General features: G+C 40.9%; 1 protein-coding gene across 3 annotated transcripts in view; it reads right to left on the bottom strand.

Moving 5' to 3' along the window:
- Positions 1-26,931, bottom strand: part of EFCAB11 (EF-hand calcium binding domain 11) — a 158,125-nt gene that overhangs the window by 121,462 nt on the left and 9,732 nt on the right. For all 3 annotated transcript variants that reach the window (XM_030319764.1, XM_030319766.1, XM_030319765.1), the window contains exons 4-5: positions 12,949-13,050; positions 11,973-12,063 (exon numbers count right to left, since the gene is read on the bottom strand). In XM_030319764.1, the coding sequence (XP_030175624.1) occupies positions 11,973-12,063; positions 12,949-13,050 (193 nt within the window). The remainder of the gene's footprint in view (positions 1-11,972; positions 12,064-12,948; positions 13,051-26,931) is intronic.

Consider the following 26,931-nt stretch of genomic DNA (forward strand, 5'->3'; position numbering starts at 1 on the left):
GTGAAATAGACAAAGGGGATTAAGAGTATGTTTTCATGATGAGCACCTAGTAACGTATAGAATTGCTGAATCAGATTGTATACCTGAAACTAATCTAACGCTGTATGTTAATTACACTTCAATTTTTTAAAAAGGTAAAGTTTTATCCGTATTAGGGCCTACCCTGCCTCTCCCGGGGTCAACTTAGGCACTGGGACAGGCAGAGGCGAGGGAAAGAACAGGAACTAAGAGGCGCCACGCGAAGTCCATGGTGCATTTAATTACTACTTCACCCTGATTGTCTCTAGCAGCAGATTGCAGCCAAGCAGATAATGTGGTCAAGCCAGAAATGATAAAACACAATGCTGAACTCACAGCTACTGATGAGAAAGGTCTTCCAAGTGAACCAGAGCAGAATCCTACCTTACCAAGAAACAATCATGGATTTAGATTAGCACCCCCACCCCAGTTAAAATGATAAAAACCCATATGTCATTAAAAAAAAATTTTTTTTTTGCTTTCACAGGTTATTTGGCAAAACACTATTATGATGTAATTCCCAAGGCAAAATGCGTAACACATGGGTTCCTATCAAAGCAACCTGAACTGGGATGAATGCTCCGGTTTCATGTGATAAAACACTACATCAGCTTCCTTTTGTATATTTTGTCAAGGATTCCTTTTGTTTATAGTGCAGATAACCAAATGAAGTCTCAAGTATAACAATCCAAACCAAACCAATTCATATGAACAGAGAAAAGCTATTTCATCATGCAACTGATTTAACAAGAGCATTTCTGGGCAGAGCAGGTGTGCCTTGCTTCCTCATGTTTATGCTCAGTATTGTGGGGATAAAAGGCATGGTTCCTGTCCTCAGGGCGATTATACCATTTAAAGAAGAGAGAAGGGAATATAACAGTGAGTAACAGCACAAGCTTGGTAGTTAACCCGCCTGAGTTTGAGTCTCGGATCCATTACTCACCAGCCGGTGACTTTGAGCAAGTCTGTGACCTCTCCAAACTTTTCCCTCCGTAAAATGAGGACAGATAGGGCCTAACCCATGAGGATCCTACAGGGATTCATTCAACACAGTGCCTGGTACACAGTAAACAGTAAGTGTTAGTGGCTAGTATTATCGTGCTTACTATCATTAGATACCTTAATGCTACAGGAGTTCTAAGGAAGGTAAAGAAACTTTCTGGGCTGGAGTGATCAGGGAAGGCTACATAGAAGACAGAGTTCAGCTAAGCTCTAAGGAATGGATGCCATTCAGGCATGTGGATGAGGGAGTCAGAGCAGAGAGGGCAGTGAACCTGGCAACAGCAAAAATGCCAGAAGAGAAATGATAAAATCAGTACATGGCAGGCAGATCGGAATGGTGGAGAATTTCTGATTTGAGAAAACGATGGGAGACACGCTAAGAAGGCACACAAGGCCTCTGTGTGTGTGTGCGTGTAGGGGCTTTGCATGACAGGCCAAGGACTCTAGGGGTTAGCTGGCAGGCAATGAAAAACTACTGAATTCAAAAAGTAAAATTAAAAAATAATGCTAAAAAAAAAAAGTAACGCTAATCTTCCTCATGCAAAATGTAACTGGAAGGGTAAACCAGTGATTTTCCAACTTGAACGTGCGTGTCTATCACTCAGGGATCACGTTAAAGTAAACACATTTGATTCAGTAGGTTTGGAGTGGGGCCTGAGATTAGGCGTTGCTAATAAGCTCCTTGGTGCTGATGCTGCTGGTCACTGGAAGGCTCTTTAAATGGCAAGTGTGTGTCTATTCAAGGTAGCCTGATAGAGGAGGACTGGGTAGGAGGCACGCAGACAAAATGGCTAGATGTGAGGTGGCAAATCACAGGTCCTTATGTCACAGTAAAAACACAGTACTGAAAATTTTAATTTCATTGTAGGAGATAGATAAGAAGGACAATCAGAACTCTTAAGTGGAACTCCTAATCCTGAGCCTATTTTTTTCGCATCTTAAAATAATATTAAATATCTCACGTAAAATATAAATTTATTTTATTAAATACGAGCTTTTCTTATTTTACTAATACAACACACAGTATCATTAGGATTGTTTTACCCAGAAGTTAGCTCTCGACTACAAAAGAAAAGCCTAAGAAATGGATTCCTCTTTCTATAAAGGAAAATGGCATGAATACATTCATGATGTGTGGCTATTAATAACTTCAGGGATGACTGAAAGGGTTAGCAACATTTGGTCATAAGAAAGAAACCATGGCAGCAGTATCTTATGTGACAGTTGGAGTAAAAGAAAAATAGCCCTCATGCTATTACAGCAGGAACAGCGTATTCGACCATATATGTAGATGAGGAATTAGATACGTCGGCCATAACACTTGTTATAGTGACACCTCAAAAACCAAACCCAGGGTTGGATAGCTGTCAAACCCAGTAATTTCCTCTTGAGAGCAGTCTTTGTCACATTGACAGACCACATCTGTATTCAGGCGGCGGTCGCTTCTGAATAATATCTGTGATACACAGAGAAAATAAAGGAGACTGCCATGCCACTCTCCATGATAGATGACCCCACCAGCGGGTTCTGGAACTAGAAGAAGCCTGCCAGATAATATAACACAACACCCTCATTTCTGAGATGAGGAGAGTGCAGGCCAGAGAGGTGCGGTGATTTGTGGCAGAACTGGGACCAGAACTCAAGTCTTCCTGCTCCCCGGCCCTGGGGCTCACTGCTCAACGTGACCTTAATATGGCGCTGGGTGTAGCATTTAGAGAGCAAAGCAAAAAATATAGAGAAGAGAAAGCCCATTCGCTACATAAGCCATCATTTACATAAAATGGAGTCATCTGTTCAACATGTACGAAACTGCGCTGTGCTGTCTCTAGCGTGATAGTGAACACTTTTCTGTGCCTGCTCACATTAAGCTCGTGCCCTAATACTGGATTATAGGTATCCAAATTAACTATGAATAAGCATAAAGGAGAAAGATATTTATGACAGATTAGAAGTTTAAAGCAGAGGGTGAAGACAATTTCCCTTTGGGGGTTGGAAGGTGGTGGGTAGGGTAGGGCCAACTTTCAGGATAAGAACTTTATTTTAATTTAGTTATTTTGAGAGAAAGAGAGACAGGGCATGTGAGCAGGGGAGGGACAGAGAGAGAAGGAGAGAAAGAATCCGAAGCAGGCTCCACACTGCCAGCACAGAGCCCGACACAAGGCTCGAATGCACGAACCGTGAGATCATGAACCGAGCTGAAGTCAAGAGCCCGACGCTTAACCGTCCGAGCCACCCCGGTGCCCCCTCAACAGCTGGGCTGTGAAGGTGAGTACAATTTGCATCTGGGTGGGTTTAACATGAAACAGGACTACAAAATCTGGATATCTGAAATGTAAGAGGGATTAAATATTCCTTCCAATCAAATACTATATCCTTGATAACATAAACGAAGTTAGCTTAACTAAAGAAACCAAAATAGCATGTTCTATTTGAAAATCTACGTAATGAGGCCATCGCTCTTCTCTACCTGTATCCTGTCCAGATTCTGAGCTTCGATTCCTGTGGCACCAGTTCTAAAATACTGGGAAACGGACAATCTGCAGATGCAAGGATAGAAGTCTTTTCCCCAACTCACCACCTTTTGTTTGATTGGCCAGCGCTTCAGATACGGACATGGACTCCTGTCTTACCACCAGGCCCCCCCAGGCTGATGTTGATTTATATTCACGGTCTCCCTCCAGGTCACCGGCCGCCCTCGGTGCATGGTGTCCACTCAAGAAAATGCCCCAAGCCCGCACTCGATCCCCAAGGAGATAATTTTTCTCCATGGTACAAAAATCAATTAAAAGCCCTCAGAAAAGCTGGAATTTTCTTAAAATGATTCGAATCTATTTCTAGAGCTGGATTTTTTTTTTTTTATTTTTATTTTTTTTATTTTTTTTTTTTAATTTTTTTTTTTTCAACGTTTATTTATTTTTGGGACAGAGAGAGACAGAGCATGAACGGGCGAGGGGCAGAGAGAGAGGGAGACACAGAATCGGAAACAGGCTCCAGGCTCTGAGCCATCAGCCCAGAGCCCGACGCGGGGCTCGAACTCACGGACCGCGAGATCGTGACCCGGCTGAAGTCGGACGCTTAACCGACTGCGCCACCCAGGCGCCCCGAGAGCTGGATTTTTTTAAGTAGTTGTATTCAATATTTTACATGTGAAATCCCCAGAGAGGGGAAATTCTGAGGTCAGCCTGAAAAGCTCACACTCATTAATACTGTCCACTCAGGAGCCATATGCACGAGGATCATCAGAAAAGGAAATCTCTGACAATAAGATTTTGAAACCAAAGAGTGAAATAAAAATTCAGGCATTACCATTGCCGAGAAGATAGGAAAATTGGTAAAATAAAAATTGGCAACTCAGTAAGTCTACTTCTTTGGCCATTATACTTACATAGGTATGGCTGGTAATGACTACCTATGCATGGTTACAAAAAAATGACATATGATTTCTAGGCTTTTTTAATACTTTTCTAGGCACAGAAGCATGTAGATACTGCTGGGCCAATAATCACATTCATCCCAGTAGGTACTCACTATAAGAACGGTGCTCTTGTTGAGGTCACATGACTACAGTTAGAAGAGAATTGTTCTGATGCACAAAATAATGACTGAGAAATTTTTTCTTGTCCAAGAAAATGCTATGCAACAAGTGTGCTATCGGCAGAAAGGAATTATAGAAAGCTAAAGAATATAGGAATATCACTTCAAAAGAGATGCAAATAAATTGGAAAAGAAATGCTATCTTCAATGACTTTCCTTTTGGGCCCTGGGCTCTGTAAGACTCTCTTCCACTTAGCATAACAGAACTGTCTGTTAGTCTATTTTACCCAAGTTCGTGACAACCCTTGCCTCTATAATGGCCACGATAGGAGACATATCTGATCTTTCTGCCAAGAGGATAGCCGTCCCTCCTAATCCCCTACTCCCACTGAAACTTTGACATTGAAAACATATTAATCAACGAGTCGTGATGCTCTTATTGTCGACCATTGTTTAATAACCAGAAGAGGAGAGTTAGATGTTCTTTGTTTTTTGACCTTCCCACGTAACATGAAGAATGGGATTCTTACACCAAAATGATCAGATATAACTTTAAATGTCTCCGGTCATGATTAGAGAGCCTCGTGGAGCCTCGATATTTCCAACATGACATTAGTGTCTGGCAATCTGCCTGCACACTCAGAACCTGAGACAGTGGGTCAGGAAGTGGGCCTTCTGCACATCCACATTTCATTTCATGGCTGGAAAGCAGAAGCTTCCCAGAGCTTTTCACCAATTGACAGGTGGTGGGAAAGTGCAAATCTCAGTGCTTACAATGAGATGGAGAAGGCTCCTAGGCATGGAGGAGTAAATATACCCATGCAGAGAAAAATGCCTGCCAGAAGTATCACAGGGTGCTGATGGCAGGCAAAGTCAGGAAAGAACATTAAGCCAGCTCCTTGATAACAGCTGAGGCTAAATTGTGAATTGCAAGCGACCACAATATAAAGCAAAGAGAGGCCATCAGAGATTAATTTGTGAAAACCACATGCAAAAAGAGAAAAATGGAAGGCAAAGCCACATGTGGTTACAAAGCTCCTGATTTCATTTTAAAGTACTTTTTCCTAGTTTAGAAGAAGTAAATTAAACCATTAAAAAAAAAAAAAAACGCAAGTGAGAATTTCACTGTCACTGGATATTCGGAGTGACAATGAACCAACAATTATTTATTAAGTAACTACAACGCATGAGGCAACATGCTGGAGCCAGCGGGTTACGGATAAGCTCATAAACTCAAAGAGCTTGCAGTATCATATGAAAATAATCCTAAACGCTGCATTTTGTTTATCAAGTAAGTGAAAAAATATACAACCATAAATAGTACCAAAATTTAGTGAAAGGAGACAAGACTATTCAATATAAAGAAAAAGAAACTTTTATTGAGCAGGACCTTGAAAGATAGGTCTAATCTGGGCAGGTTGAAAGTACAGAAAGGCATTACCAATAGGGGAAACAGAATGAAGTTCAAATACACATCACACATTCAAAGGAACAAGCATTACGCCAAGGGAAACACAGGAATTTGGGGCTAATGAAAGAGGAGTTTGAAAAGGAATCAGATTTTGGAGAGCCAGGTTAAATAGCTTTAATCCTACCTGTTAGAGGCACTGAAGATCACTGAATGTTAAAAACAAAAACAACAACAACAACGACAACAACAAAAACACCACCACTATAAAATCTTCTCTAAGTTCCAGCAGTATTAAAGAGAAAAGATATTTTTTGTTTTAACCTTTTAGTGCTAGAAACAGCCTATTCTCACATTCATTCCACTGTACCAACAATACTACCCACAGTTCTCAAACTCTTCTGCCATTTGTAGTGGGTAGGGAAAAAGAAAAAAAAAGATCTTCAAAAAAAGAATTCCCTAAGAACTTCTGAATAATGAAACAACACCTCTGATACAGCCTCAGTTATTTTAGTACACAAATCACGATTATCAGTCCTAAGTGGAAAGCAAAGTTTCAAATACTGAAAGGATTCTCAAGTTTTGAAATCCATATATTAAACATTTTATGATATCTTTAGAGATAAGATAAACTAGTACCAATTTTTGTCTTTGTTTTTTGTGTAATGTATCATCTCTTGGTTTAAGCAGCAATTTGTTCTTCAAAACCCTTTCCGTGGTAGAAAACTTGTTTCTTTAATTTATATGAAAAAAGCTATACTTAGCAGCCCCCAAGCAATCACTAATTAAAAATAAAATCTCAGGGTGCCTGGGTGGTTCAGTTCATTAAGTGTCCGACTCTTGGTTTTAGCTAAGGTCATGATCTCACAGTTCTTGAGTTCAAACCCTGCAGTGGGCTCTGTGCTGACAGTGTGGAGCCTGCTTGGAATTATCTCTCTCCCTCTCTCTCTCTGCCCCTCCCCCACTCACTCTCTCTGTCTCTCTCAAAATAAATACATTTTGAAAAAATAAAAATAAAATCTCAAAAACCATTGCTTCCCCTAATAAAACAAACACCTCTGTAAAACAAGAATTGAAAGTATGTATAGAAAGGCTTAGGGAAGATACTAGAAAACATTATGATACAGCAAAATAACAAAAGGAAATTAAACATCAGTGTATATAACTTAAGAAAGAAATAGAAAAGAAAAATAAAACCATAGCAGAGAAAAAAGAAAAGCCATATTGATCACAGCACAAAGAATAGACTTTGCTGAAAATATGTGATGAGATATAGTGAGCAAAACAAGCCAATGAAAGAGACACTAATAGAAAATTAAAGGGACTTCTGGGGTGCCTGGGTGGCTCACTAGGTTAAGTATCCGACTTCGGCTTGAGTCATGATCTCACGGTTCGTGAGATCGAGCTCTGCATCAGGCTCTGTGCTGACAGCTCAGAGCCTGGAGCCTGCTTCAGATTCTGTGTCTGCCTCTCTCTCTGCCCCTCCCTCACTCATGCTCTGTCTCTCTCTGTCTCTCACACATAGATAAATGTTAAAAAAAAATTTTTTTTAAAATTAAAAGGACTTCCAACGTAAGCATAATCAGCATTCTCAAAGAAAAAGAAAGTGACTCAAAAATGCTAATGTTCAATCCACTATGTATTTTTATTTAAGGGCAAAGATAGCCCAGATATCAACATTTTGAAACACGAAAGACACCAGAGAATACAGTTTTCATGATCCCTACTAGAGGACAGACTTCAGCTAAGCATAAACTATGGCACAAGGCTTGGAGGTGAGCTTTGAATCCACATAACTGTAGAATTAAGACTAAAACAAGAGATTATGACTGCTAATCATAAATGTTATACTATATATACCCATTAAAAATGTGAGTGTTATAAACCCTGACAATATGTATTTTTAAAAATCACATTGCTTTTGAGGTGCCTGGGTGGCTCAGTCAGTTAAGCACCCAACTTCAGCTCAGATCATGATCTCATGGTTTATGAGTTTGAGCCCCAAGTCAGGCTCTGTGCTGACAGCTCGGAGCCTGGAGCCTGCTTTAGATTCTGTGTCTCCCTCTCTCTCTGCCCCTCCCCCACTTGTGTTTGAGCCTCTCTCGCTCAAAAATAAGCATTAAAAATTTTTTTAAAAAGAAAACACATTGCTTTTATTCATGATAAAATCAATAATGTAAACATTCCCAGAATACTTAGAAAGCAATTCACAAACCTTCTACAAGTATCTCATTTAGCTCTTATGACACTTTAATGAATGATCCAACATTAAAACCAAAATGATTCTTTGATGCCTTATGCCCCAAGTCTGTCTTCTTTATTTATTTATTTATTTATTTTTAATTTTTTTTTCAACGTTTATTTATTTTTGGGACAGAGAGAGACAGAGCATGAACGGGGGAGGGGCAGAGAGAGAGGGAGACACAGAATCCGAAACAGGCTCCAGGCTCTGAGCCATCAGCCCAGAGCCCGACGCGGGGCTCGAACTCCCGGACCGCGAGATCATGACCTGGCTGAAGTCGGACGCTTAACCGACTGTGCCACCCAGGCGCCCCCCAAGTCTGTCTTCTTGAATTGGTTGTTTGGCTGGTTTTATTGTTGTGGTTCGTTGGTCAGGCTTAAAAAATGAAGGTGTGATATGGACAACTACTTCCGAAAGAGACCATTCTTGATCTTTAGAAGTTTCTTTAGGAAAAATATGGCAGTAAATGAATGGAAGGTAATGAAAATTTCTTCAGTTATTCACACCACAGATGACTCTAATTAGGATTCTCCATCTCTGGCTGTCTTCTTCTAGTGTCTTTGGATATCAGCTTTCTTTTGGGTAACTATGGACCTGGGTAATGAATTCCATTCACAGTGGTCAATTAAGTCAAACTCTACTCCAGGTGTGCAAAAACTGAGTGTCCAACCTTAGAAATATTATGTAATTTTGTACTACTAACAGCCTCAGCAGCTGATTTTTTTCCTTACTTTTGAAAATTGTTGGGGTACCTGGGTGGCTCAGTTGGTTAAGCGTCTGACTCTTGATATTGTCTCTTGTCATGATCTCATGGTTTGTGAGATTGAGCCCCAGGTCAGGCTCATGGAGCCTTGCTTGGAATTCTCTCTCTCCCTCTCTCTCTCCCTCTCTGCCCCTCCCCTCACACCCCCACCCTGCCCACGTGCGGTCCCTCTCTCAAAATAAACAAACATTTAAAAAAAAAAAAGAAAATTGTTGGCACTACTGAAACAGAGTTTTGTGGAAGACAGACATCTCTGGGTCTTTGGCCTACTTCGATCTACACTTAGAGGAACTATTTTTCTCTCCATATTTGGTTTTACAACTTTAATGCTTATTATGCATCATTTATTCTGGTTTAGGGTCTATGGTGCTAAAAAATAATAAAAATGAGAGTTTAAAATGGGCACTTTCAATTAACTAAAATGTCTTGTTTGGCTATGGTCTCCAAACTGTTTTGATCCATAATCCTAGGAAGATCTGTGGGCATGTGATACAGTTATTTACAGGTTATATGCACATGTGCTATTAATATAGCATGTACATTACAAGTCATAATATAGAAATTCTGAAGAATTAAAGATAAAAATATTTACTATTAGTGGCAAATGATTTTTTTGCTGTCACTAAAATTGTTAACAATACTAATAAGAACGAAGTGATTTAATATACTTTATTTCTGAACATTTCAGTTTAATCTTTTATGATTGAGCAATTTGTTTTAATACCTGGTTTTAATGGCTGTCAGAGATACCTCATGCAGATATGTGGACCCAAACAGGAAAGGGACACCATGACACTGAGTCCCTTGATTTACAATTCCATCCTCCTATAAGGAAAAGGTTTAGGGGTGTTTTGTGGGTTTTTTTAAAAATTATTATTTTGTTGTTATTGCTAACTGAAATTTAGCTAGTCGATGTCCATCTCTCCTGATATTAGTTGCTCTTGAAAGCTTATTACAGTTATTCAATTTTTATCTCTTCAGGAATTGTGTTCTAAAACCACTGAAACTTTAGAAGATTTTTTTCCACTGGGTTAGGACGTTCCGTTTCCAACTTATTGAACATGCAGGTGTGAAGGGCTTTAATAGGTGACAAATCATGTTTTAAAATAGAATCACATTTCCAAACACTCACGTTCAAAAATATGCTCCCAGAAGTGCAGATTTCTTTTGAGAAGTTGTTTGTCCCTCATTGTTAAAACTCTACTTCTACGTGGAAGGGATAAGTGTATTTGAGTGTATTTTTCAAAAATACACTTGAGGTATGAGGTTGCACCTACTGAGACTGTTTAACACATAAAAGTCAGCAAACGTGGGCACTTGTCTTTTTGTAAAAGAAAAATCAAAATAATAATTCTATGTTCCATGTGTAGAAATACATTGAGGTTTGGGACACCTGGGTGGCTCAGTCAGTTAAGCATCTGACTTCGGCTCAGGTCTGATCTCACCGTTTGTGGGTTTAAGCCCCACATCGGGCTCTGTGCTGATAGCTCAGAGCCTGGCATCCATTTCAGATTCTGTGTCTCCCCCTCTCTCTGACCCTCCCCCACCTGCACTCTGTGTCTCGCTCTCGCAAAAATAAATAAACATTAAAAAAAAAAAGAAATACATTGAGGCGCATTACTCATCTCATCACAAAGCGTATCCAAAGATGTTACTAATCTCAAATGTCTTGTTGTTCTAGAATCAACTAAGTAATACTGTCCTATGGCATTCTGTCTACATGTGGCTTTAACTCCTTTGCTCTCCTTCAATAGCTTGTTCGATAACTGACTTGTGAATGTTGCAGTCAAAGAGCTTCATACAGGTCACTGTTAATGACAGTGAGCACAGATCCTTACTTCAAATAACCTGCTTGATAATTCCTATGGAGCAGGGCTGGCTTCTGGTCAGATTTCATGAATTTTTTTTTTATCCTGAATGGGAACACCGGCCGTATGTTCCTACTATCCCCTCTCTCCTTCCTCTATATCCAAAATTCAGAGGGCACATGACTACTCAGAGCAAAGACTACATTTTTCAGTCCCTTCTCTCTTGCAGCTACCTGTGGCCTTGGAACAAAGTTTGGGTCATTGGAATATACGTAGAAACAATGGATAGCCTTCAGAGGAAGGGGATATCTTTTGCTCCCTTTCCTCTGACCTAGCTGGAATTCAGATGTGATGGCTGAAATCTAAGCAATCATGTTGCAGCAAGGGGGAGAAGCCTGGTACTGAGGCAGCCAGAACAGTAAGAGAAAAGGGGCCAGGGTCCTTCGTGACTACATTGCCATCAAGTCAGCTCTGGACTGCCCGTGTTCATGTGGGAGAAGTACCCGCCCGTCTTTCTTGAGTTTTGTGAGTCTGTGTTTTCTGGCTCTTGCTGTAGTATGGACCACCAACTAACGCACCTGGTAACAGTTGACGGAAAGCTCACGCAAAGACCCAGAGAAGGTTCAGCCCTCCCACCCTGTCACGTCAGCCTATGTTTGTGCCATTCATACTACTTCGTTCTGCAGCTTCCTAACAGAAACTGCATATAAGCCACTTGCCTACGTCGTCGGGACTCGTCTATAAAAACGACATAATACAACCATTATGTCTCCTCTCTCGGGGATGTATGAACGGAAACGCGTACCAACAACTTTGAAAACAAATGAACGAGGGTGCCGCCACCAGGCAACCTCTACTCCGCTCTCCTCTTGAGACAACTCAAGACCCAGGTGGGGCCTGTGTCTGATGAAATAGACCGCAGGGGAACACCAGTATCCATGTTAAACGTTAATAGAGACTCATTTTTTTTTTCTTGGTCAATACATACATCCACAAAGACATTCCACTCTCCCCTGCTCTTCTCCCACCCTTACCAACGAATGTCTCTATACAACCCCCTGGTGTGCAAGCACTCCACTATGGAGCGTACAGATAGGGGGGAATCTGCATAAATACGTGCTCTCCATAAGACTGAAACCTTGCAAAGGCAAATGGTAAATCAAGGGGTAGGTGTACATAAAGATTGTGGTGCCTTACCTGAATACCTCCAGAATGGTCCGTTCTGATAACTTGGGAGCCACCTGCTTAAATGCTTTCTTGAAATCTTCCAATGTTAAATATCCACGGTCTATTTTGAAATCAAAATATAAAACATTCACTTACTTCTATAAAACCTAGGAACTGTTATCTCCGCCATATTTGCGCGAAACTTCATTACTTGGGGAAAAGCAATAAATATAAGGTAATCTGAGACCGTCTCACTGGAAGAATGTAAGAATCTGGTAACACTCTCCTTCTGTGCAGTCCCAGATGGTCTCACAGGCCACTTCTAGCCCTATCATTTGCTGATTCTTTAAGTGCCAGGGAATGGACCGCAGACATACGGTGCAATAATGGCATATTAGGCTTCAAGTCTTTGTGAACTGCCAGAACAATTTATTCTTCGAAATCCATTTATTTTCTTGCTTGGTGTTAGAATTATAATATATGAATTTTTAGAGGGAAACCATCATCGCAGCGAAGACGCTGACCCTGGACTCCATGAGTCCATCCTGTGTGTGATCTGTGGGGTTCGAAGCCACTTCTCTTGGCCATAACCAGTGTGAGAAAACAATTCCTCCGATCATGTGTGGGTCAAGGTAAGAGTCAAAGGAAAAAGGTCAAATGATCCCCCACACCTCTGTAGGTGGCTCATGACCTATATCCCCATGTGGCCAGCCCTTTTGCTGTCCCCATTACAAAGTAGGCAAATTCCAAGTACAATCACATCACTGTAAATATTATTTTATCCATGGCAAATGTCAAGAATTTAAGACTGTGATAGAGAAAGAAATTCGCCCCAACATCTAGATGATGGCTAATGAATACAGTAAAATAATCTTCCAGGTCTATCGATCATTTTATTTAGTAAAATAATCTTCCAAGTATATTGATTATTTTATTTACTGAGAGTACATGGCAAGTTGTCTTAATAGCAATTTTTTTTATATCAAAATGATTTAAAGATACTTACAGTGCCTGTCAAAAGCTGTGAAGATGTGTCTAATCTCGTTCCGATGGAGTTGAACTTCCTTCTTTTTTCTTACAATACTTAAAAACTCCTCAAGTGATAGGCCTAGAAGTTAGGAAAAACAATTTGCCAAAGATGACCATCTTCCTCTTTAAGAACAAACATAAATGAAAAGTGATACATATTATGAACAAACTTTATGTTAGTTTTAACGAACAGTGCATATTCCTAAAGATCTATAAGGATGAAAAGACATTTTGCTAAACAGACCCAACCCTACCAATCAGTAGCAACAACGATAGGCACGGTTGGAGTTCACTAAGATTTTCCAGGGAATAAAGGAATGGTGACCTCAAAAAAGCGTAACACTCTTCCCTCTAGAAGATGTGAAAGACAGGCCCGAAACTACTTATTAAACAAGGCGTCCTAATTTTTCTTTCCTTATGGTTCTTTGATCCCTTTTTTCCTGGCCAGATGTCATTATGGCAGTTTTTTCTTTTTCCAACTGGGAGATCGGGGCGAAGAAGTCGCTTCTCAAAAGTCAATACCAATTGCACGCCAGAGATAAAGGTGGAGAGAATGTTCCATAAACAATAGAGCCGGCACCATCCGCAGCCTTGGGTGCACCCCGCCACTAGTCTGCAGCCTCAGGCTCTGCTTCCTGTGATTCTCATAATAAAAGAGCCCAGCACGATCCTACGAGGTTGGATACTGTGATTACAATGTCTATTAAAATGAATTCTAATGTGATCTTTGTAGTAGGTCTAAAGAGTAGAGCCAAGGATTTAAGCATTGTAGTGAACTGAGCCCTAAATATATAAAAAGAGCCGTTCATTTTAGTAACTCAGAATTTCCATTACAGAATACATCACTATTTTAAAAATAGCCCCAAATCGTACGATAACCACATGCTAATTTCTAAGAACTTGCACTTAATGGTGAGGTAATACTGGGCTGTGTACCTTTCCTAAAATAGTTTCAATTATTAAAAAACAACAACAACAACAACATAGAAAATAGTCTTCTTAAGGGAACCCTCGGGCAATGTTGGTAAGGATGTAAATTGGTGCAGACACTATGGAAAACAGTATGGCAGTTCCTCAAAGAATTAATAGAACTACCATATGATCCAGCAATTCCTCTTCTGGGTATTTACCCAAAGAAAACAAAAACACTAATTTGAAAAGATATCTGTATCCTCATGTGCGCTGCAGCATTATTTATACTAGCCAAGGTATGGAAGCAACCTAAGTTTCCATTGATGGATGAATGGATAAAGAAGATGTGGTTATATACACACACGATGGAATACTACTCAGTCATAAAATGAATGAGATCTTGCCATTCTCCACAACATGGATGGACCTGGAGGACGTTATGCAGAGACAAGTAACATATGATTCCACTTATATATGGAATCTAAAGAAACAAAACAAGTTATGCTACGTGAAATAAGTCAGGCAGAGAAAGATACCATATGTTTTCACTCATATGTGGATCCTGAGAAACTTAACAGAAGACCATGGGGGAGGGGAAGGGGGAAAAAAGTTACAGAGAGGGAAGGAGGCAAACCATAAGAGACTCTTAAATACTAAGAACAAACTGAGGGTTGATGGGGGGTGGGGGAGAGGGTTTCGAAAGTGGGTGACAGGCATTGAGGAGGGCACCTGTTGGGATGAGCACTGGGTGTTGTATGGAAACTAATTTGACAATAAATTATATTTAACATAAAAAAACTTGAGAGATACAGAGAACAGATCAGTAATTATCAGAGGGGCTGAGAAAGGGAGTAGGCAAAATGGGTGAAAGGAATCAAAAAGTACAAACTTCCAGTTATGAAATAAATAAGTCATGGGAATGCAATACACAGCATGGTGATTATAGTCAATAATATTGTATTACATATTTTTTAATGTTTACTTTTGAGAGACAGAGACACAGCACAAGTGGTGGCTGGGGCGGGGGGGGGGGGGGGAGAGAGAGGAGACACAGAAACCGAAGCAGGCTCCAGGCTCTGAGTTGTCAGTAAAGAGCCCCACACGGGGCTTGAACTCATGACCCATGAGGGCATGACCTGAACTGAAGTAGGATGCTTAACTGACTGAGCCACCCAGGTGCCCCTCCCCTTGTATTACATATTTTAAAGTCACTAAGAGATCTTGAAAGTTCTCATCATAAGAAAAAACAATTTTGTAACTCTGTATGGTCACAGGTGATAACTAGACTTATTGTGGAGATCATTTCACTACACATACACATACTGAATCATTATGCTAAATACCTTAAACTAATATAATGCTATATGTCAGTTATACTTTACTAAAAAAAGTTGTATTTTTCACGCTTATTTGTAGTTAAAGGTTTAGAAACTTAAAAAGCCAACCTATCTTTATGTTTAAATGCTCTTCTTACAACTCTTTAGGACCCACTGTGTGCTGTGTGCCACACACGTGTTAAGCTCTGAAAATAGAGGATAAAGAGAACACACACGATTGCAGTTCCAAGGGAGTTACTGGTCTAGTGGGGAGACAGTGATTACAGATTATACAGGCTCACCTGCAAATGTATATATAATCATAATCGTGGCATGTGAATGAGAGGGAAAACAGGAAGTTATAAAAGGATCACAGGACTCCTCCTGCAGAGTAGACTCTGATGAAGGAGGGCTAAGTGTTAGGAATATTTAAGATAATATCTATGATGAGAAGGTACCAACTGGAAACAGCATGTGCCAAGGCCATGCGGTGGGAAGTGGGAGAACAAAATGGCCCCTGTGGCTGGAATGTGGTATTAGAGGGCTGGGTCGGTCTCGGTAAGGCAGGCAGGGCCAGAGTGCACAGGCCCTCGTGGGCCACAGGAAATAGTTTGGGTTTTATTTGGGGTACGATAGCAAGTCAATGAAAGGTGTGGATTGGGAAGTGACATCATGTGATTTAAATTTCTTAAGGACCTTCATGGCCATTTTCTCAAAAAAGGAGAAGGGAGGAAGCAAAATGAAAGGGGAGACCAGTTCAGGAGGCTACTGGCCGGAGAAGAGGTTGCCAGACCATTAGCAGTGGGAACAGAGGAAATGGAAAGTTTCCCAACACAGCTCGGGAAAGATGAGGGGTGAGACGTAGTGGGTCAGAAGGAAGGAGACACCAAGAATAATCCCTAGGTTGAGGTTTGAGGAGTCATTTAGAGATGACGGGGAGAGCTGCAGTGTGGACATGTCAACTATTTGATGCTTTGGCGAGGAACCACGGGCACAAGTCAAGAAGGCAGCTGCGTATACCCTAGGCAACAGGGCACACCTCCCAGCGCCTCCCAGACTGTCTGCCATGTGCTCAGTAAATGTGTGTTGTGCAGAATTAGCAGCCTTTCCCGTCACAGCTAAGGACACGCAGTGACGCGGCTCTGTTTTCATCTCGTCACTTGTGAGACCAGAGAACATATTTAGACTGCTTACTGAGGATAAAACTGAAGTCTAGTCATGCCATGTTCCCACAGGATCAAATCTGTTAACTTTCAAATCTGTTTTACTTTCATGAACACCAGAAGTTAATCAGTTAGACAGCATCTAGATTAGTTAAAATTCCTGAATCGTATAGTCACTGATCACACCATGCCCTACGAAGCCCTTCACAATCTGCCCGGTCCACCTTTCCAGCCTCCCTCGCAAACTTCCTGAGGCTTCCCCAAGGCAACAGGTCCTTTCATACCTTCACAAGAGCTGGGCACACACATTACCTGCAATGAGCTTCTCCTTTTTATCCTACTGACGGTTTACATCTCCTTCTGTAGGTAATTAATGCATTACCTCTTCCTTGAAGTCTTCCCTGATTTCTCCCAGCTGAGTGCCTTTTCTGTGACCCAACAGCCCTCTGTTCATAACACAATTGTTGGGTAATTTTTTAATCTATTAGGTCCTATGGTAATTATCTGATCACACACACGCTGCCTGAGAAGCACTAAGGGAAAGCACTGTATGGGGTTTAAAATTTTATCCCTAGTGTGTAGCGTGATACCTGATGCACAGTAGGCATGGATTACATGTTTGTTATATAAGTAAATAAACGAATAGGAAAATGTTATTTCTAGTTTTCAGCAAAGAGCATTACAATGTGTGTTTTAAAAGATCTCCCGGGGCGCCTGGGTGGCTCAGTTGGTTAAGCGTCCAACTTCGGCTCAGGTCGTGATCTCGCACTCCGTGGGTTCGAGCCCCGCGTTGGGCTCTATGCTGACAGCTCAGAGCCTGGAGCCTGTTTCAGATTCTGTGTCTCCCTCTCTCTCTGACCCTCCCCTGTTCATGCTCTCTGTCTCAAAAATAAATAAATGTTAAAAAAATAAATAAATAAAAGATCTAAGTCTGTAGTACTAATGCCAAAAAGTAGGTTACTTTCTATTCACCTAGCCAGCAAAATAAACCATCCTTTTAGAAACCCCAACTTATTAATACCTATGGTATAGTAAAAAACAAGTGAAACTCAGAGAGAAAGGAAATGCATGCATAATATTTGCTCTTTACTTACCATTGTGTATGATTTAGGGAAATGATAAGAAACAAACAGGACAATGCCATTGTTCTATGTGTGATTCTCACACACACACGTACATGAGTAGTGATATCTTTTAAAGTACATATTCAGAAAACCCATTGGTATTTGAGGCCATAAAGCAGTGAGGGTCTTTATTTCATAATCTCGTGGGATAAAAAGCAAATGTTCTTTAGTTTTTCCTAGAAGGAAATGTGGGTGCCAACTATGTTTACTCCCACTTGGAAAAGGAAAACAATCTAATAACACAAATAACTCTATATACGTAATCAAGTTCTTTTACGCTATTTTCCCCATAGGACAAGATACATTTTTTTTTTTTAAGTTGATTTATTTTTTGAGAGACAGAGCGTGTAGGCCAGCACAAGCAGGGGAGGGGCAGAGAGAGATGAAACCAGGGACCCGAAGTGGGCTCCACGCTGCCAGCACAGAGCGATGTGGAGCTCAGACTCACCAACCACCAGATCATGACCTGGGCTACAGTCAGATTGTTATGTTTTAATAAGGGTCATCACGTAATATTAAACCACGCAAACACATCCCCACTGCTCCCTCCACTCCCATGCCCTTATCTTAATCTTCCATGGCAACACATACCCAAACGCAAGCCCCTTTTCTAACAAGGATAAACTTTCATTCAGCTTCGCTCTCACACTGTAGCAGCCCAATCACCTTCCGCAGTCAGCGCATAATGGTTTGCTACTCCTGCAGCTCCGAGATGCAAACACATTCGTGTAAGTTTTCTACATCTTGCTGCTCTTTAAATGGCCTAGAAATACACTTTCTACTGCTAGCTCCACCTGCTGTCACAACACTCAAACCTAAGATTACCGCTTCACAGAGACTTGCAATAATTCTATTGCCCTCAGATTTCATGCTCAATGACAAATGCATTACTGTGTTCGCCCCTGGAGTGAAAGCATATGTTCAGAAAATTCTAACTTCAAATACAACGTTGGGTCTCCTATGTGCATTGTTCCACTAATAACGGTTACCTAAATACGCTTTACTGCAGTTACACATTAGGATCGTGACAACATCAGGAACCACATAGACCTGTGTGTTTATCTGAGCTTCTTATTACCCTGTTTACAAAAGGTGTTCAGAAAACACCTGGGTAGTTGGACTCTATCGGTAGTTTGCAGGGGTTTTTTTGTTTGTTTGTTTTTAGCTGTAGGGAAGGTGTAAACCAGAAAGCCTGATGTGCAGAGGAAATGAAGGCAGAGCTATCTTGTCTGGAGCAAGGTGGCCCCTCCACCATTCCCTGTCCAGCAGTGTCTGTGGAAGTGTCCCCACAGGACCCAGGATTAAGGACCATGACTTAAAGACCACTGACACCAGTGACCTTTACAGATCCTTCTAGGCTCTGCAAGTCTATGCATTTTCCTTACCAATGGAAAACACGTCCTTCCATTTTATAAACTCCTCTTAGCAAAACGGACTCTTCGTGTTCTATAACAAACACATATATTTTACTTTGCAAGCTATTTACTACTTTTGATATAGATATGTCATAGAGGAAGGCTAGGAATGTCTATCTTTTCTACCTTTTTAAGTAGTTTCCTAGGAGAATAATCATCTTTTATCATAGGGGTGGATATATTCTAAAACTATATAAATTTTTCCTTGAAAGTTCCATTATGTATATATTTTTGAGGTTCAAAAGACCACTGACCCTATGCTTCAGGGCCCACAGAGAAATCCTCTTGAAAATGAAGGCATCTAGTTTCTGGCTATCACAGTGAGCTTAAATTAGAAACTGCAATAAACCTGAGGAGAGTGAAGGAGAAAACAATAAAAATGTCAAGTTATTTAGACGGTAGGTCTGCTCCTAGATTTAGTATAAAAAGGAGGGTTCATGTTCATTGTGCCATATATTAAGTTTTCTGGGGCTTGAAAATGCCTAAAAATGAGCTTTTAAAAAGATAAAGTGGCTTTTTAAAAGGTGTAAGGCAAGCCTTCTCTACCTTGAGAAATAAAATTCAGATTGTGACTTCCAGAGGCCATGAAGGAAAAGAAGGGACACAATATGTTCCCATAAAAAGATTGTAAGGACAGGGGCACCTGGGTGGCTCAGTTGGTTGAATGACTGACTTCGGCTCAGGTCTTGATTTCACAGTTTGTGGGTTCGAGCCCCGCATCAGGCTCTGTGCTGACACCTCGGAGCCTGGAGCCTGCTTCGGATTCTGCGTCTCCCTCTCTCTCTGCCCCTCCCCCATACATGCTCTTTCTGTCTCTTTCTCAAAAGTAAATAAACATTAAAAAAATTTTTTTTTTAAAGATTGTAAGGACAGAAGGAGAAAGTGGCATCAACAATGGTGAGCTATCCCCTGTTTTGTTTCTTAGGGGATAAAGAGAGAGAAGCAAACCATAAAACAGACTCTTACCTACAGAGAACAAGCTGAGGGATGCTGGAGGGGAGGTGGGCGGGGATGGGCTAACTGGGTGATGGGGATTAAGGAGGGCACACACGATGAGCACTGGGTGTTGTAAGTGATAAATCACTAAATCCTACCCCTGAAACTAATATTACACGTACGTTAACTAGAATTTAAACAAAAATTTGAAAAGGAAAACAAAAAATAATGGTGTGCTGTCATATTAAGGTGGATAAGTAAATTCAGAGAACTGATATTTTCTTCTGGCTTCCTGAATAAGAGTAAGGGAATAAAGAGAAAAGAATCTACTTTAATGGAAGAAGTCAAGTTTTACCATATCATTGGGAGGAAAATGAAAAGGAAGAGTAAAAAACAGGTTATAATAGAGGAATCTGAACCAATAAAACCTTACTTCTGTCAAACAGGGACTGGAATCATTACTTTCTTTTATCATGTATTATCTCCTGCTTTTATCATGTATATCTCCTATATCTCCTGCTCATAAACCTGCACAGGTTCCTCAGTGTTATCACTGCAAAGTCCTGACACCTTATTCCGGAATTTAAAGCTTCATTATTCCATCTAGGCAGAGTGGGCCTCAATCCCCCTTCTTAACACTCAGTTTCCATCAGGGTAACTTACTCTGCTGACACAACAACTCATTTATAGGTAGGCACTATACTCCTTGCTGGTGTGGGAGGTAAAAATATTCCAAGGAGGGTAGAATCCATTTATGCTAGGACTCATTATTAACAGTATGACAGTTGATAGCTCTGGATATGCAAATCTGAGGGTGGGTAGGCAGGGAAGGGGGGGGGGGTCTTACAACCAGAGATCTGGGGGAAGTCTCCGCCTCCGAGCTAGCGTGGGCCCTGGGGGAAGAAGGTCTGCGAGAGAAAGTGCACAGAAGTGGACTGCACAGAGTCCTTACAGAGGAGACAGCACCAGCCAGGCCTTTCCCACTTCTAGCTGTGGGGAGTGAGGGATAAAGCCCTTCTCTGTACTGTTAGCAAACGCCTCAGCAGTCCCATGACATCCATCGTTTTTACGAAGAGTGTGCTGGGTAAGTTAATCCACGCTGAGTTCCGCATCCACACTGACCTAGCACAGACAGCACCAGGAGCCAGGAGACAAGCGCAGAGCTGGCATCTGCATTCACTCATTTCACTATGTCCTCTTCTTTGCTTCTCCACCTTTGCAAATCCCACCCATCCTTTTCCGTCCAGTTCTGGCCCTCACCTTGCATCTCCCTCCTCCAATCTCTTAGAGGTTTTCTTGTCCATAGTAATTATTTGACATCTGGCCATAAATGAAGTGACAATACCCTTTTATGTTCCCTATCTTAGGTCAGTGTCTGTGTCTCCTACTTTTTTTCTACCCTACAGTGAAACGTGGTCAGCGTCCTCTAAATGAGTAATGAGATAAATTCATTTAGGGGTGAACATCTATGGACAATACCACAAAATGGCCCTATGGTTAGGATTTCAAGATAAGGTAAGCGTGATGTGTATGCATTTCCTGATCACAGGAAAAAACTAAGAGGTCAGTAAATAATACTATACTATACCGTGGCTTTAGTTCGTCAGGCAGCAGCCCAAAACAAGAAAACATCCACAACCAAAAAAAGGTGTTTACAGTAGAATTTAAAACACTAGAAAATGGACATTTAAACTTACGAAAATAATACAGTTCACAGTCAACTAGTGAGCTCCAAACAATTCAGATGAGATAGTAATAAATAAAAGTATACAAGCCAACTGGCCATTAAGCTCATGCATAAATTATTTTCCAATTGAACTGACAATGGAGAGCACGATTGAGTCAAATAGTCCACAATCACTGTTATGTTGAACCAGTCTCTTTGATTTTTCCATTAAGTTGAAGGTTAAAAGTAAGTTCCTGGAAGGTTTTTTCTTCTTTAAGTATGAAAGTGAAATATGTTCATTGTTTTAAGAGGGAAGTAAGAAAGCAAAAAGAAAAAAAAAAAGCTCGATCTAATCACCTTGTGAAAAGAAAATTCTGATGTACTTTGTGTTTTTCCATAGGCGTATTTTATATGGATCCGGGATAAACACATACAGACAGCTGTGTAAGGATTCAGTGGGGGCAATGTTCATGTAGTTCTTATTCACAGCATTTGGCATACTAAGCAAAAGCCCTACAAATCTTATTTTTTGTTATTCATATAAAATGCTCAACAATTTGTCATACAATGAAGTCAAATCATCTGATATCACACGTGGTCTTTCTTTGCCCTTCGTGCTGAGCCATTCAGATGTGTTTGACATTAAACCACTGGCCCACAAGGAAGAAAGTTTAAGGAACAGCCTTACAAAATTCACCAGTGTATTTACCGAACAGTTTGTGGAACATCAATGTCCATTCATCAGTCTCTCTTCCATGTGACATTGTGAAAGAAATATACTGTACCAGGGAAAACTCTCTCTCTAGATAAGAAGTTTCTATTGTATGGACGATGATCACTGGATTGTCATTCCCTATTTGTTCTGGACATTAGGTAGCTCAGAACCAAATCTGTTATCAACCTCCAACAATGGCACAGAACCTTCTGTATACTGATCCACTCCTGACTTCAACTTGTTGATTAAGTTCCTGGGGGATGAACACTGTCCTCAACTCTGTCTAATGACTAATATGACCCATGGCACCATTAAAATCAAGGGTTTAGCCAATGGTTGAGAGGGTAAGTTTGGAGATCAGACTTCTGTGGTCTGTGACTTAGATAGCTACACTATGCATACTTAACCTCTCTGAGCACTGGTATTTTTTTTAACTTATAAAATGAGGTTAATCTTGGTATCATAGAGTTGTATTAAATTTAACAATTCGTGCCTAGCACTCAATCACAAGCCTGCACATGGTACGCATTCAGAAAATCATAGCTGTAATTATTATCTATAATAAATATTACAACACATGTAGAAGTATTTTGCAAATAAAGAACCATCAAATGCCAGGATCGAGATATTTTATTATTCCTCTCTAGAGCCTAATCTCCTCATTAAAAAAAATTTTTTTTGATGTTTATTTACTTTTGAGAGAGAGAGAGAGAGACAGACAGACAGAGACAGAGCTCCAGCAGGGGAGGGGCACAGAGAGAGGGAGACACAGAATTCGAAACAGGCTCCAGGCTCGGAGCTGTCAGCACAGAGCCCGACGTGGGGCTTGAACTCACGGACTGTGAGATCATGACATGAGCCGAATTGGGACCCTCAACCAACCGAGCTACCCAGGCACCCCCCGTTAATTTCCTCTTTTTTAAGAAAAGGTAACAAATAACAGTTTTTTAGGTCTCTTTTAGTTGCAACCTTCTTTGGTGCTCTATACTTACAGAAGGAATGAAATGTATCCCAGAGTGTGAGCACTGCAACAAAATACAACCCTTTAAAATAGGTAGCTTTAGTATACATTAGAACCACCCCAACAGTGATCTGTTGCTTCTTAAACAATTGACTTTTTTTTTTTTTGTCTCCCACTAACATAATTCCTTATTCCTGCCGCCTAAACAGTTTTTGCTGATGGATTCTTGCTTGTTAGGTTACAGGCATTAAAATGCCTTCTTGCTACTTACCCTGGCTGCCTTCAGACTCTCCCAGTGTGACTTTTCTGGAGACGATCTCCTCTAACTTCTAAAGGTTTTGACTTAACTTTTCATTCTTCTTAATTTTAACAAGGAAAATCTACAGAAACGACCCACCTGTTAGACCAGAAGCTCCTGGAAAATAGGGCCTGGGCACCCAGGTTTAGGTACTATGTGAAGTGTGTGCATAGTCAAGACTGGTGAGTCAGGGTCAATCTAGAATGTGCATATGGACCTCACCCAGGAAGCTAGGTCTTCCTCACCCAGGAACTGGGGCCTGAACAGAGAATCCTTTAGGGTGGCACGCTAGAGACGTGGCATGACCTTGTCTGGATGTAAAAAAGAGCCATAGCTAGCTGGAGAATTCCCAGGTCAAGGCTACCAAGAAGGACGATGGAAAAACTGATTACCTGAATAAATAGCTCCCAGAAAGCCAAGGCCACATTTCAGTTCTTTTTCAAGATCAAAACATGAAAGAGAGAGATAATATAGCTGACAGAACATTTCATCTGTGCATAAACCCTCTTCCTGCAAGAAAAATAACATGTAAAAGGTGACTCACGTATGGAAAGGGACAAAAGATGGAGCTGATGGCCTGAAATTTGTTCAGTTGTGAAGAGTTCTAACAGAAAAAAAAGTTATGTTAGCAATCAGAGTTCAGCAGTGATTTCTTGCTAGGATGACTTTATTCTTTCTTTTGAGTATTTGTGGTCTTGAGTCTCCCTTTCAAATAAACATGAATTAAAGCTAGTTGGAAAGGTAGCACCCTGACTTTAAGTCTATTTCCTTTAACAAGAAGGATATGATGCTCTGAGAAGGTTCATTTGCCATTGATACCAAGACCAGGAGAGGAACTGGGGGAGAAAAAGAGAAAAAAAAAAAGAAAGAAAAAAGAAGATGAGGGGAAAAGACTGGAAATCTGTAGACTGAGGAGGGTCCCTTCACACTAATTTTGGAGCCAGTTGCTAAACATCTGCACTTTGATCTCTTTCCCCCCCCAGACCTTCCCCTGAATTTCTCAGATGGCTAGATTACTTTGTGACCTTCTGAAATTTATCTTTTTAAAAAAATTTTTTTAACATTTATTCATTTTTGAGAGTGAGAGAGACAGAGCATAAGCGGGGGAGAGGTAGAGAGAGAGGGAGACACAGAATCCGAAGCAGGCTCCAGGCTCTGAGCCATCAGCACAGACCCCGACGCAGGGCTTGAACCCACGAACCGTGAGATCATGGCCCGAGATGAAGTCAGACGCCCAACCGACTGAGCCACCCAGGTGCCCCTGAAATATATCTTAAAGTTAATTATTAGGAAAAGACACATGTGAAAAGAAGCATCCTCATGAACTGACTGAGAAGTGGATGTGAGAACAGATGTAATATCCTTGATATTAAATGCAAGAAAATGCATACAGGGGCAGGGGCAGGGGCAGGAGCATATCGTTAAAGTCAGAAAGGCCTCATAGGGAAGACTGTGTTCACTATTGAAATATTCCAGTTTTGAAGCAATCCTTGGGCCATAAGGAGTTTGAGAAAATGTTCCATATCCAGGTACTCTTCATTATATATGAGACAGCTCAGGCCTGGAAGAGACCATGCGAACATAGTGAATGGAAAGAAACTCTTTTCCAAAGCATAAACCTCCAGTGGCCATCAGAACTAGTTTCAAATGGAAGCTCTGTGACTGCAACAAACGTGAGAAATATTTCTGCCTGAAGTCAGAACTCAAAAATTAGAGAATTCATAAAGGAAATTTTGTAACTTTCACGAACATATCTTCAGCCACAAGTCAAAGTCAAACCTCTCTCAAACGTCAAGGAAACACATACACACACACACACACACACACACACACACACACACATGAATCAGTCCTCACTTTGTATCAGAGTATATGCACACATGAGAAACCTTTAGAAGGTAATGAAGGTAGAAAACCTGCCTTCATTTAGGATAATTGAAGGATATGAAGGATAATTTACCCTTCAAATTCTCCATACGGGAGAGATATTATTCATATTACATGAATGTAACATAGACAAGGAAAGCTTTTTCTGAAGTCAGATCTTGTTAAACATGAGATAATACATTTGGGGGTAATCTTCTGATATTGAATATGGGGAAAAGTTCTGTCAGAAGTCAATCTTGGCTCTACATTAGACAATTCACTCCAGCTGTAAAGAACATGGGAAGTCTTGGGGTGCCTCAGTGGCTCAGTTGGTTAAACATCTGATTCTTGATTTCGGCTCAGGTCATGATCTCACGGTTTGTGGGTTCAAGCCCCACATCAGGCTCTGTGCTGACAGCTCAGAGCCTGGAGCCTACTTCAGATTCTGTGCCTCCCTCTCTCTCTGGAGCCTGCTTGGGATTCTCTCTCTCCTTCTCTTTCTGCCCCTCCCCGGCTTATGTAATTTCTCTCTCTCTCTCAAAATAAGTAAACGTTAAAAAAATTAAAAAATAAAAAAAAGAACATGGTAAATTTTTCTTCCAGAAGGACACCTCTTTCTACATCAAAGAATGGCTGGGGAAAGAAAACCTTCTGTGTAAAGGCAAATCCTTAATTCAGAGAACACACATTAGGAAGAAAGTCCATGAAAATAATGAATGATCTGAGAGTGCCTTCAGCAGCAATACCACTGGCTTTATCAGAAAAGTTGCAAAATGGAGAAGCGCTATATATGTAACATGTGGGGAAGACCTTCACCCAGACAGAATCGAGAAAATCACTCACCATTTAGGGGACTGCTAATAGGGAGAAATGCTACCAATGCAAAAAATGTGGGAAATTCTTCTGCCAGAAGACAGAAATCAGTTTAGATTCAAAAATTCATATAGCAATCCAGAGGAAAATATGTAGGGAAGGCATCATGAAGAAGTTACAGGGGCACCTGGGTGGCTAAGTCAGTTAAGCATCCGACTTCATCTCAGGTCATGATCTCACAGTTCATGAGTTCAAGCCCCGCATTGCGCTTGGTGCTGACAGCTCAGAGCCTGAAGCCTGCTTCAGATTCTGTGCCTCCCTCCCTCCCTCTCTCTCTCTCTCTCTCTCTCTCTCTCTCTCTCTCTCTGCCCCTCCCCCACTCGTGCTCTGTCTCTGTCTCTCAAAAATAAATAAATGTTAAAAAAAAAGTTACAACTGGGGCGCCTGGGTGGCTCAGTCAGTTGAGCATCTGCTTTTGATTTTGGTTTAGGTCATAGTCTCACGGTTGTGGGATCGACCCTCAAGCCAGGCTGTGAACTGGGCTGGGTGTGGAGCCTGCTTGGGATTCTCTCCCTCTCTCTTTGCCCCTCCCCTGCTCGCTCGTGCCCTCATTCTCTCTCTCTCTCTCAAAATAAATAAATAAACTCCTTCAAAAAAAAAGAGAAGTTACAATGAATTGAACATTACAGACACAAGATTTGAGCATTTTGAGTGTGCAAAAATTTTTACGTGAAATTAAAAGGGAAATTCCATCAAGTTAGGGAGTTTGTCAAAA

This window comes from Lynx canadensis, chromosome B3 (genome assembly GCF_007474595.2).
Source record: "Lynx canadensis isolate LIC74 chromosome B3, mLynCan4.pri.v2, whole genome shotgun sequence".
Classification (NCBI taxonomy): Eukaryota; Metazoa; Chordata; class Mammalia; order Carnivora; family Felidae; genus Lynx; species Lynx canadensis.